At 38.7% G+C, this 12,372-nt stretch overlaps 1 protein-coding gene across 1 annotated transcript; it reads right to left on the bottom strand.

The window, feature by feature from the left end:
- Window positions 1-568: 568 nt before the first annotated feature.
- tegt (testis enhanced gene transcript (BAX inhibitor 1)) lies at window positions 569-8,735 on the bottom strand. Its single transcript, XM_079580887.1, has 9 exons — window positions 8,637-8,735; window positions 8,437-8,545; window positions 6,595-6,715; window positions 6,426-6,474; window positions 5,101-5,198; window positions 4,935-5,014; window positions 2,715-2,815; window positions 2,507-2,582; window positions 569-978 (listed from the first exon to the last, which is right to left on the bottom strand). The coding sequence occupies exons 1-9, from the start codon at window positions 8,690-8,692 to the stop codon at window positions 955-957; spliced, it is 714 nt and encodes a 237-aa protein (XP_079437013.1). The 5' UTR covers window positions 8,693-8,735; the 3' UTR covers window positions 569-954.
- Between the last annotated feature and the right edge of the window lie 3,637 nt (window positions 8,736-12,372).

Genomic DNA, 12,372 nt, shown 5'->3' with positions numbered 1-12,372 from the left:
CCTGCTACACGTAGATGCCAAACATGTCAGGATTTGTGAATGAATACGTGCCAGGTATGTTCACTGTAAAAAGTAGCTTGCTATATTAGAACATAAAAATCCAAATGAGAGTTGCTTGGACTATTTAAAGGCACAGTCCACCGTTTTTCCACACTGAGATATGTTAAACTCAGGTAAGAACTTATCTCAGTATGAAAAAAACGGTGTCCTGTTCCTTTAAGATGTAGTTAACCAAGATTATATCACTTGTTCTGAGTGTTTCCGACTCGTTTTAATACATTTCCTCTTCGTTCCGGGTCATTTTCTTCGCAAATTGTGGCGAGACTTACCTCAGAACTCGGCTGAAATGTCAAACAAGAGGCGTAATCTTGGTCGGATCGGGGAAAAAAAGTCTAAATAAGTGGATTAATATTTACTTTTTGCGGCGTTGTCGTTACTTCCTGGTAACCTGCGACTCGTTCGTGACAAAATGTGCTTAAATAAGCATCATAAAAGGTTAAGTTTTGTCTTTTTTTATACATTGACATCAAAACTAACTTGCTTTAAACTCACCTCATCAAAATACTCGACTCAAAACTGTGAATTAAAGTCATTTTAAGCCTCTAGATTTCACTTTTAACAGCGTCGCCTCCTGAATCCGTAGCTAAATAATAAACAGGAATCATATGGCACTAAAAATTAAAAAAGAAAACAAACAAAAACGTCACTTTTCTATGTGACCTGCACCGCCCTCTAGAGGCCGAGCGCGATCGCCGCAGCGCTAACGTCTACTTTCCTGTTAAGCGTCGAGAGTTTACTGTAAACTTTGCGTTCGATCATTGGCCGCCTGTTTTTTTTTTTTTGAACCAATAAAAGAATAATTTAAGACCGTGTTGGGTTCATTCAGAGAGAAACGAAAGACGAGAGAAGTGATGCTCGAGTTGTGCCTTTAGTGAAGGGTTATGGAAAAGGCTCCTACTTCTTCTCCTTCCTCTTGTCCTGCAAAACAGAAGCACAAACACACATTTATTGCAGTAAGTATTATATATAAAGTATGCATAAGTATTTGTAGGACTGAGAATCAAAAGGGCGCCGGTGCATTTCAAGTAAAAGCCTGTGACGAGACCAATTTACGTCAAAAGGAAAGTTCGTTTTAATTATGTTTTTCAGTAAATGGTTTGATTTTGAGAGTATTTTTGCGTAATTTTGAACACAACACACTGTTAAATACTGTATGATGTTAATTTAGTTGGTCAATTTGTAATAATATTGGCAAAATCCTCAAGGTAGGGGGTACTCAAGAGTATAAATCCACGACTCAAGGGGCACGCGAGGCAAAAAAGGTTGGAAACCACTGCACAACACAACAGTACCACATGATACAGCACCGGGCAAAAGCCTTTACATTGTAGATTCTCACTGAGGGCATTAATTTATGAAGGAACAGAGAGGTAATTATGTTTTTTATTAATTCCAGTTATTAATTAATCGCATTTTAACCGAAAATAAAAAATGTTTGCACCTAAATTATTTAATAACGAGATACATGAGTTCAATAACAAATGTATTATTGTTACATGTATAGTTATTCAAGTAACAGAGGCAAAGTAAACATATTGCTACAGATAAACAATGAAGTAAAGATAAAAATATTGGAAAAAAGTGGGAAAACGCCTATTTTTTTTGCATTATTGTTATTAATTCACAATGAATCGCATTCAAGCATAATTTATTTAGGGGTTGTATTTATGTTTTAGAGGTATATTTTAGATGCTTCTTTGTATTTCTGTGGAGATGTGAGGCTGTATGAACATTTCTTTTTGTAGAATTATCTTTTATGTTTATGTCGGTGCTTAACTGTGTGAAAAAAACAACTTTGACAGTCAAATTGTTTTTGGCTTCACGTGTTGTTTGTGCCTAAGCGACGTCTGCAGGTGTCGAAAGTTAAGTGTGATTCATTTCAATTCATACTTTTAATCACACAAAACCTCATGTAATTAACTAATCACAATGAATCGGAAAAAAGTCGCCAGAAGTTGGAATTTCTGTCCGGGATTCAAAGACGATCAGTGAGAATAGAGTTTGTCTGTGACTGTCACTTCACTTTTTGCTGTGGTATTTATATTTCTACTACTGCAAAGGTTGTATGAGCGGAGACAGGGGGCGGAGTTAACCGAATCCAAGCATTTTGTCTTCCAGGCTATAAAAACACCTCCACCATACTTATATTTATCACAAAAATTAGTACTCCTAGTGGTAGAGGTACAATATATCATATAAATGCCTATACTTTACTTTGGAACGGCTAAAATAGCAGATACAGATCCTTTAAAAGTAGATTTGGATGATCTGTCTCTAACACGTTCCTATAAATCAGCCTCTGCCGTGCACAAGCTTTAAGACACATTTATTTAAGCTGTAAAGTGTTGCTTCCACTCCTGCAAAGACACCACATCATGGGTTACGCCTCTTCGATCCTCAGCCTCGTTCTGGTTCCGCACAAACACAACGTTCAGAGGAAAAATACCTTGTCGTTCATTGCGAGGATGACCATGAGTTTCCTGAAGATGGTGATGAAGTCCAGGAACAGGTCCACACAGTGCCTGCGACACAAACAGGTCAGACCGGGGCGTGGGGGGATTTGCATGGGTTTGGCTGCGTTTGTTTGTAAAGTTCAGAACATGCAAAGTCCCTGGTGTTTGTCGTGGTCGTGTCGAGTTGATGCTTTCGCTCACCAGACGTAGTCCTTGTCCCCGTTCTCCGCCTTCTCGATGATGAGCTGAGTGTCGAACAGCACGAAGCCGCACATGATGATCAGCCCCAGGTACATGTGCGCCTGACGGAGACACAGAGGTTTAGGTGAAGTCTCGGAAACAGAAGAAAGTCAAATCTAACGCTTTTCAATGGCCAAATTACAAGAAAAAAATCTGCGCGTATTTTATTCCTTAACATTTGCAAAGATTTCATCAAACAGAGGAAAGAGAAATGGACAAAACCGGCGAATTTTCAGCCAAAACTGAAACTGAATATGTTTTAAAGCATCATTTTGGTGTTAGAGGTTTATATTTATTGCCAGTTTGGGCCCCGTTTAATGACAGCTGAGGTACCTGACTTATCCTGCACAAACTGACATATATATATATATATTTAAACTCGTTCCTGGCCCTCACAGTCCCTCCTGCATGTCTGGATTGCACCCTTCAGGCCCGTGTACAGCTTTGAGCGGTGCTAAAATGGAGAAACCACCCCCCAAATAAATTTCCCTTACTTAGATTGTACATCCATCTTCTATCACGCAATAAAAAAAACTAGGTGAAGACATTGCAATGAGGTAGATTTAACAACATACTCTGTGGTGGCAACAAAAGGTCAGCTACACCAGCTTTGCGCCCTGATGTCAAATAATGTACACTCCACAAAAGAGCCTTAAAGTAACCATACATTCATATTTTCTTCTGCTTCTTTTTACAAAAATGTTCAGTAGCTTTTGGGTCATTTTGAAAAGCCACTGGCGCCCGCAGTCTTCGGGTCAAAATGACCACACAAGGTTTAAAAGAGCTATTCTTGATTTTTTTAATTTTCTGTTATTGGAATAAAATTAGTTTTGTCCTTTTAAAGCCTTTTAAACAGTCATAAAATGTCAGGCTCGTAGGCATTTTTTACAGTGAAGTGACAGTTTTACTCCTGAAAGTTGTGAAACCTGCTTTAAACTCAGTCCCTGTGACGAATGTTGATGTTGTAAATGCATTAGGAAAGTTTGAGATGAGTTTGGACCAGAAAATAGCAATTTGAAATTTGAGTGACCCTGTTTCTTTGTACAATCAGGTAAAGCTCCTTTAAGGCCTTAAAGAGGGGGTGTTATGCTTTTTTCAATCACATAGCACCAGTCTATATCACACTACAATGATGACAAACCTTCTGCTGGTCTGTAAATGCAGTAAATTAGAATAACTGCCTTGTATAAAATGTCTCTCTCAAAATGGCTGTAGTGAATGTCTTGAAATCGGCCTCTGTCTCTTTAAGAACCTCTGAGCCTTTAGACACGCCCCCTCCACACGCTGTCTGTGGCATCAGTGGGGAGGGGGTTCTGCTGAGGAGCAGTGGTTGGTTACTCGGCTGGTGACGAAAGCTCGGAGGCGTCTCCAGGAGGTGGGGGCGTTCCTAGGAGGACTCAGGCAAACCTATCCCTAAAATGGCCGCCATCAGAGTTTTTACAGATTACTCAGAAATACGTGGATGTGCCAAGGCAACACTTCAGGCATGTTTTTAATGAGGGAATGACATAATAACATGATGTAAAGCTTGAAGAAAGTCAATTTTGCATAATACCCCCCCCCTTTAATTCTTCCACAGTTCATGTAATGACTTTTAAAGCTTTTTAACGCCCCACAGAAACCCTGGCAATGCATTGTGGTCCACATTGACCTGCTAAGTGACATCGCTGTCCTATTCTATACTATTCACGCATTATGGGAAATTCCACACCTTCTCTCTCTGGTTTTTCGGACACCACTACACATTGACGTGACCGTGATGTCGTGCACTACAGGGACTAAAACTCCTCACAATAGGGACAACCGCGGGAAAAGTCAATGTTTAGACTAAAACAAAACTGTTCTAACCAGTTCTACTGTGTGGTTTGGTCTCACTCTGAAAGAAAGATCCACTTTGGTTCTCTCAGCAGCAGGACCTCCAGCCAGTATTCTACCCTTGAGTTCTTTAAGTGGCATTTGTTTGTTTTAATGTCACGTTGGAACAGCTTCACTACTAAGTTCTTGTTTTTAATTCTTTTTAACAGGTTTTACCCATTATTGTCTGACTAAAAGTAATCTAAAACCCTGAGTATGGCCACACACAGTTCAGACCTGGGCTGTGCGACGGTTTCCCGGAGCTCTGAAAGATGAAACCGCCTCTTAAGGGCGTTTAACTCGTGCAAACAAGAGCCAAAGTCTTACCTTGAAGACCATGACGGAGCCGAAGAACAGGTTGAAGAGAGACATGAGGAAGAGGAGGGAGAGTCCGGACATGAGGGCGCCTGAGGAGGGAACACGGGGAACACGGTTAGAGAGAACACACGCAGAACAAACCAGAGCCTGTGTGGCGGAGGCGGCGAAGCGTTACCTCCCAGGAACAGGTAACTGCGGCGCTTGGCGTAGAGCGCGCTCAGGGTGAAGCAGATGAAGATCATGGAGGTGCCCAGGAACGCGGTCACGATGATGCTGCGCCAGGGAAATCACAGTTAGCAAGTTTAGGAGTCGAGCACAATCCACACAAAGATGCAAACATTAGAAAAAACATGAAATTACACCGGAGCGGCCGCTACAAGAGGCTATTTCACTGCAGCAAAATCTAAAATATATCATGAAAAGTTGCGATACTTGATAACTGTCTCGTATATTGTGACGAGGGCAGGGCAACATTTAGATTCTACCGGTATCGGAAAAAGTATCAAAAGTCAGTGCCAAAATAATGATGCTGTTGGTCCAGTGACAGCCTTAAAGAAAGTGACTTGGTTGCTTCAGCTCAAAAAAAAGAAAAAAGAAAATATTTTGCCCATATATTTATTTATTTCACTATTTTTTCAAAAAGAAACCAGTGTTTGCCCAATTTAACCACTTTTTTTTTTTTTTTTTTTACAACATTTTCTCTTATTTTTGACCCATTTTTTGTTTGTTTTCCCAATTGGTTCCTCATTGTGCAATTTTTTTTAAAATCACAAATATTTTTCAAACCCCCACCCCCCATTTACTCTCTATTTTTGCCCCATTTATTTATTTATTTTACAGATTTTTTCCTTAATTTTGCTTCAATTTCTCCAAATTTTCCCACACATTTCCTGACATTGGCGATGACCCCGATATTGTAAATTTGCAATTTTTCCTTCCACACATTATTGTTCTGAGAGGGGGCATTTTGGCTCTGGTTTAGTTTTTGAATAAGCTATTCACAAGTGAAAAAAATGTGCCTTGTTTTTTGGGTTCAAAGCTAAATAAATCAGGCTCGGAAGACAGATATTTAAAAAAAATCCCCCTGAAAATCCCTTTAATATATTGTAAAGCCTGTCTGTACAAGTTGCTATACAAATATTTTAGTATCAGTATCAAAAACCAAGTATCGCTAAAGCACTGGTATCAGAAAAAATGTGACAATGCTAAAGCTGAAACATTTAGACACTGTACGTCCTATATATTTAAACAATATGTGCCATTTTAACTTTTTTTGTGGAAGGATGTGGATGCTTTGTTTGCCATAATTAAGACCCAAACAAGGATAAAAATGGAACTAAACAAGTAAAATGATGGCAAAAACTTAACTTTGACAGATGTTGAACCTGACCCTGCTGTATTGCATATATAAATATCCAGCAGTCTCTCCTTTACTCAACATCACAGGTCTATTGGATGTTAATGAATGATAAAAACAGGACGAGAGGTGAAAATACAAACCTGGGATTGACAGCGATGATGAAGTCCAGGGTGGGACCGAGGCCGACTCCTACAGACGAACAGAGGCCTTTAGTTAATCGATCATAATCAATCATAATCATCTGCTGCTGCGAGGGGTTAATAAAGGTCATGACATCTGAAAAGTGGAAATGGACCGGGCGTGTCTGACCTGTGAGGAAGGCGAACCCGGCGAGGATGGCCAGTCTCTTCTTCTCCGTCTCCGGGTTGTGGGGCGTCATGGCGAGCCAGAACATCATGGCGAGGGAGCCCAGGACCGACAGCACTCCGCCCTGAAGGCAGAGAGAGCGGGGAGGCTTTAGAGAACAGACGTCACCGACAGAGAGGGCCTTTCACTCCGTCTAATGCCCCGATACTGGTACTTTAACAATACAGATACCAGAGCAATACTTTTTCCGATACCTATACCTACAATATTTGTCGTCTAGAACCAGAAAACAGAACAACAATGTGTGGAAGATCAGCAAATTTACATTATCGGGTTCTAGGTCAAGAGATGTGTGAAGAAATGGGGAATAATTTGGGGAAAATTGGTAGAAATTCTAAAAATAAGGACAAATTGTGTTGAAATAATGGGGCAAAACATAGGGGGGAAATAGGGAGATTATTAGTGATTTAAAAATGAGTAAAACACAAGGGGAAAAAATTGGGAAAACAAGGAAAAAATGGGGCAAAAATAAAAGAAATTGGGCAAAAAAGAAAGAAAAAATGCATAAATACTGGAAAATTGAGAGAGAAAAAAACAAGTCACTTCCTTCGATGTTGCCCCTGGACCAACAGCATCAAAACTTGGATCTAAAGATAATTTAAAATATATTGTTTTTCCGGCACCTGCTTTCTATACTTTCATCTTTCCGATACCGGTAGTATCTAAAGATTTTTTTTCTCACACCACACTGGTATCGTTTACGGTGCTCAGCCCTAGCCAGGAAACCCTCCGAAAACAGAAAGTAAAAGTTAAAAACAACTGACTTCATCACGAAAACATCCGACGGCTCTTTACAGTCAGAAAACAAAACTAAAACTTAAGGCGAGACACTGCAGGTGAATACGGGAAGAAAAAAAAAAATGTAGAGATTTCAATTTGAAACTTTTACTGAACATTTTTTCTGTCATTTTATGTTTTCACATAAAAATAAGGCATTTTGAGCATTAAAATGGCCAAAATTGCCTATATTTTGGACGAAATCAAAATAATGAATTGAGCCAGATTAAAATTCATGGTTTTATTTTATTGATATATTAGTAACTAAGATTTTTTCAGAGGGGATTTTGGATATTTTGTTTAGTTTTTCAATAAACTAATCATCAGTGAAAAAATCAGTAAAAACTCAAATTTCCTCTGTTTTTTTTGGTTTCAAAGCTGAATAAATCAGGCTAGGAATTAAATATTAAAAAATCCTTCTGAAAAAACCTTCAAAATATCATCAGGTCTCAGACTGTAAAGTTTGGAGTCTGTGGGAGCTTCTATAAGGGCTCAGGCTCTGCCCGAGTGCGGCTTCTCTCATTCAGAGAAAACCAGCCCTGAAGTTTTGTAGCGAGTGCGCATGCTCGGCCCGTTCTCCGACTTTTCCGCTCCAGCGTCTCGTAGGAGGAAAAACACCATATTTGGGTGAAAGCGTCATCACGGGGCCCCATAGCAGGACACGTGGATGTCAAATCTGTCAATATTTATGAATGAAAACCTGCGGGAAAGACGGCGTTTCTACTTCCTGGTTACCTCCACCTCGCAGACAAAACATCATAAAATAAACATCATGCAGGTGAGTTTATATCTGACATGAAAACTAAGATGTAAAGGGAGGAAAATAGATACAAATCTCCACGAAAAATCAATGCTTTCACCTGCCGTGTCTCGCCTTAAAGATAGAAGTAAAGAAACCACCGAAGTGTCTCCAGCACTGATAAACATACAGACTTTTAACTATCGTCTGGGTGCCTCAAAAAACTCCTAGCAGAAGAAAGAGCGTGAACGGTTTACAAACTGAAGTACCTGAAAGAGTCTGGTGACCACATGGACGTAAGAACCGGCGGCGGCCACAAACATACACACGGCCAGGCTGGAGTAAACATTCTTCAGGTGGAGCTGTGTCGAGTGAGAGCTGAAAGGACACGAGAGTCACAGATATGATTCGTCTTCAGCATCTGCTTCCATCGCTGTGGCATTTGGATTGGAGAGAAAATAGAACTCACATCTGGGAGAACTTGAGGAGGGCGTCGAAGTTGATGTTTCGTTCAAACACGTTCATCTTGAATCAAGAGTCAAGGCTGGAACTCGCAGAAATGTTTCCTCTGAACAAAAAAACAACAGAAAAAGGTCAGGTTAAACATTGTCTACTCTCAGTAAAGATGTGCCTGAGACGAGTTAGTTATTTGGCTGAGTGACGTTTGTCTTGTTCATAGCAGGAGTGTCCAAACCTTTTTCACATATTGACTGGTATACAGCATGGAGGGCCACAGATCCGTGTTCACTCAGCGCATTCAAACATTCAGGTGTATTTAAGAGTGGTGTAAACTGTGCCCCACACTTTTATTTAGGCTGGACCCATAATGCCAGCTCTGTCTCACAATACATTTAACATTTTGAGCTTTTAATTGTGTGGAATTATTAGGATTCCAGTAAAAAGTACCATCTCAGGCCACACTTTGGACCTGCCTAGTTTATAGTATTATTATTACTATCTAGCAGATTTGGATTCTTACACATTACCTTCAGGATACTCTCTAGAAAGTGAGATTTCTCCAGTATCAAATGTAATGAACAAACTAATGAGCAGAGGCTGGCAGTACTCAGATATATTTACTCAAGTAACTTTTTGACTGTACTTTTGACTTCTTGTACAATAAAATGAAGTATCTGTACTACGAGAAACAATAACATGGCTGATTGCTCTGGGTGTCCCAAAGTATTCCAAAATATATGTGTCATTCCCAGGGCCAAAAAAAAACAAACAGCCACAACATGGCATCACAACCAGTAGTTGAAAGACAACTATTACAGAACATTATTAAGGTTTTTTTGTAATATTTTATAGTTTTGAAACAATGTCAACAATATGATAAAAAAAGAGAATGGCTGTCCCCGCCTGTGATTTTTCATCGTTAATAAGGTATAACATGTGTAAATTGTTGCTAGAACTACAACAGAATCACTTAATTCATTGTCCACTAAGAGATCTCATTTTACTGTTGTTATTTGCAGTTTTATGTGCGTCCCTAAGTTTTTTATCATTCCTGTTACTGAACTACGAAAACTCACCACAGGTTCAGTCCAATCACATCACAATCAACAAGTTGTTACATTCAGACAAGACTTTCCCACCGTCTAAACCAATCAGTGTCTCTCTCTCTCTCTTGGATATTTTACTCTATGAACTGTTTGTGGATATTTGGAGAGGGGGAGGCATGTTTCTGCTCTAACTTATTTAATCAATATAGTTTCAGTGGGAAAAGCCTGTGCTTCTGTGTTACTTAGCATTAGCCTGCAATCGGCAAATTGGTCAAATTTTGTCATTCCTGTTACTATTCTGAGGGAGAGAGAAAGGAAAAATCCATTTAAACAATTTGAAATAGAGACTGAGATGCCGCCATACATTTTTGTACACCTAAACATGTGCCAATTAAAAAAGTCACAAAGAAATCATTAAAAGAAATAACTTTTTTGGGGCGGTTTAAAAGGCACCGATTTGGCGGAATGGTGCTCCTGGGAAAAAGAACCAATTTGCAAAAAAAAAACAGGCACTCTAAACAAATATGTAAAATATGCACAGCACGAGGATGTACTTAAACGACCAAACTATTTCACTGGCCGAGTATTTTACTTACTCTTACTTGAGTAAATATTTGGGCCACTACTTGTTACTTGTTTACTAAATGTAATCAGATTTTATTTATTCATAACCCCTTAACTCCCACCTGAACCGAGCACATTTTCTCCAGCTTTACCCCAATCCAAAAGCTTCTGGAAAAAAGGTGTGAAAATAGCGACAAAACTGAGGCGAAAACAAGGGTGAAAATGTGAAAAAAGTGAGGAAAAAAATGGATGAAAAAGTGACAAAAACTGGACAAAAAAAATACAAAAAAATTACAAAAATGGACAAAAATTTGACAAAAAAGTGAGAAAAATTGAGAAAAAATGGACGAAAAAAGTGACAAAACTGGACAAAAATTTGACAAAAAAGTGAGAAAAATTGGACGAAAAATTGAGAAAAAATGGATGAAAAAGTGATGAGAATTTGACAAAAAAATGCAAATAAATTGACGAAAAAGTGACAAAAAAGTCACGAAAATTTGACAAAAAAAGTGAGAAAAATTGAGAAAAAATGGACGAAAAATGTACAAAAAAAAAATTTTGACAAAAAATTGACAAAAAAGTGAGAAAAATTTGACGAAAAATTGAGAAAAAATGGACGAAAAAGTAATGAGAATTTGACAAAAAAATGCGAATAATTTGACAAAAAAGTGACAAAAAAGTCACGAAAAATGGACAAAAAATGGACGAAAAATGTAAAAAAAAAAAAAAAATGACAAAAAATGGACAAAAAAGTGAGAAAAATTTGACGAAAAATTGAGGAAAAAATGGACAAAAAAGTGATGAGATTTTGACAAAAAAATATGAATAATTTGACGAAAAAGTGACAAAAAAGTCACAAAAATTTGACAAAAATGAGACGACTGCCCAACAAAAAAAAGTGAGGAAAAAAAAATCTGATGGTGTGAGGAAAAAGATCCATTTAGTTTTGTAGGTCTTTCAAATGAGGCGTTACACTGGCCTACAGGATTTGGGTAAAGCTGAACTGGAGAAAATGCTGTCAGTTCAGGCGGGAGTTAAGAGGTTAATGTGAAATTACCTTAACATGTTTAGGATTACTGGCTCTAAAAGGTTTAATGGAAAAGCAGATCTGTATCTAGGGGGAAGTAAAAAGTTAATACCAAGCCCGGCCCCTGATCAAATGTCAAGTCATTCAAGTAAATAGTTGACAGCGCAGTTGCACAACAGGCTGATTACTTTTCCTCTGCGTGCTGTGGTCAACGAGCTAACAAGCTAAAAACGATATGCTATTAAAAATAATAATAATGAGTGATATAGCTGACTATAACCAATCTTTCCTAGACAAACGTACCTGAATTAAGTGAATACGTTTTGATATGCTTCTCTCTGGCATTAGTACGTTTAATAAAAACTTATGCTAAATCATGCCATGCTAACATCTTTCGACAAATTGATATGACTTTACAAATAACGTACCTATAAATACACACGAGTGAATAATAAAATCAGACAGCCACCATATTAAATAAAATGTTAGCCGACTCTTTTCTTATCGCTTGCAGTTGAAAGAACAACCCACCCAAATGTAACCAACGGCTCCTTCTATTTAACCGTGCTACGAGTCAGTTTAAAAAATAAAAAGTTGATTTTCAAATTACCAACAAGCTAATGCTTTATGGAGAAAAAGGTCTAGCTGAAAATACTACTAAAAACAGTGACGCCACCAGCGGAGTTAGCGACAACAGGCGCTGCATGCTAACGCTAACGGCTGTGCGGCCATTAGCATCGACGCGACGACGGGGATTAAACGGTAGAAAACGTCACTATTTTTGACCCAACATTGTACGAAACACAATAAATATAACATGTTACTGCTTTTAGTTGAAACACTTACTATCCGCCTGCTCCCCGCTAAGAGGTGAGAGATTTGTTGGCGTAGCTTTGTTCTTCCTGCTTCTCTGTTTTGGTAAAAATCGTACGTGTCAGTCAGAAGGTAGCATGTAACTCTAGAGTGGACAGCGCGACAGCTACGGTTCTAGACCGCGGCGGCCATCTTGTGACGCCTGGATAAGGATCATGCTACGGGGAAAGCTAACAAAAAACACGAGGAACATGGGTTCAAATAATAGTAAGTGCGTCTGACTTACAATATGCTGT

This window comes from Gobius niger (assembly GCF_951799975.1).
Source record: "Gobius niger genome assembly, chromosome: 22".
Lineage (NCBI taxonomy): Eukaryota > Metazoa > Chordata > Actinopteri > Gobiiformes > Gobiidae > Gobius > Gobius niger.
Note: the sequence above shows the minus strand (reverse complement) of the source record. Positions and strands in the feature narration are given on the sequence as shown.

Excerpts from the sequence above, each read along its gene's own strand:
- tegt (XM_079580887.1), bottom strand. The coding sequence starts at position 8,692 with ATGAACGTGTTTGAACGAAACATCAACTTCGACGCCCTCCTCAAGTTC. Across the intron at positions 2,816-4,934 it reads GCTCCGTCATGGTCTTCAAG|GCGCACATGTACCTGGGGCT; the intron begins GTAAGACTTTGG and ends TGTCTCCGTCAG. Across the intron at positions 979-2,506 it reads TCCTCGCAATGAACGACAAG|GACAAGAGGAAGGAGAAGAA; the intron begins GTATTTTTCCTC and ends TCTGTTTTGCAG.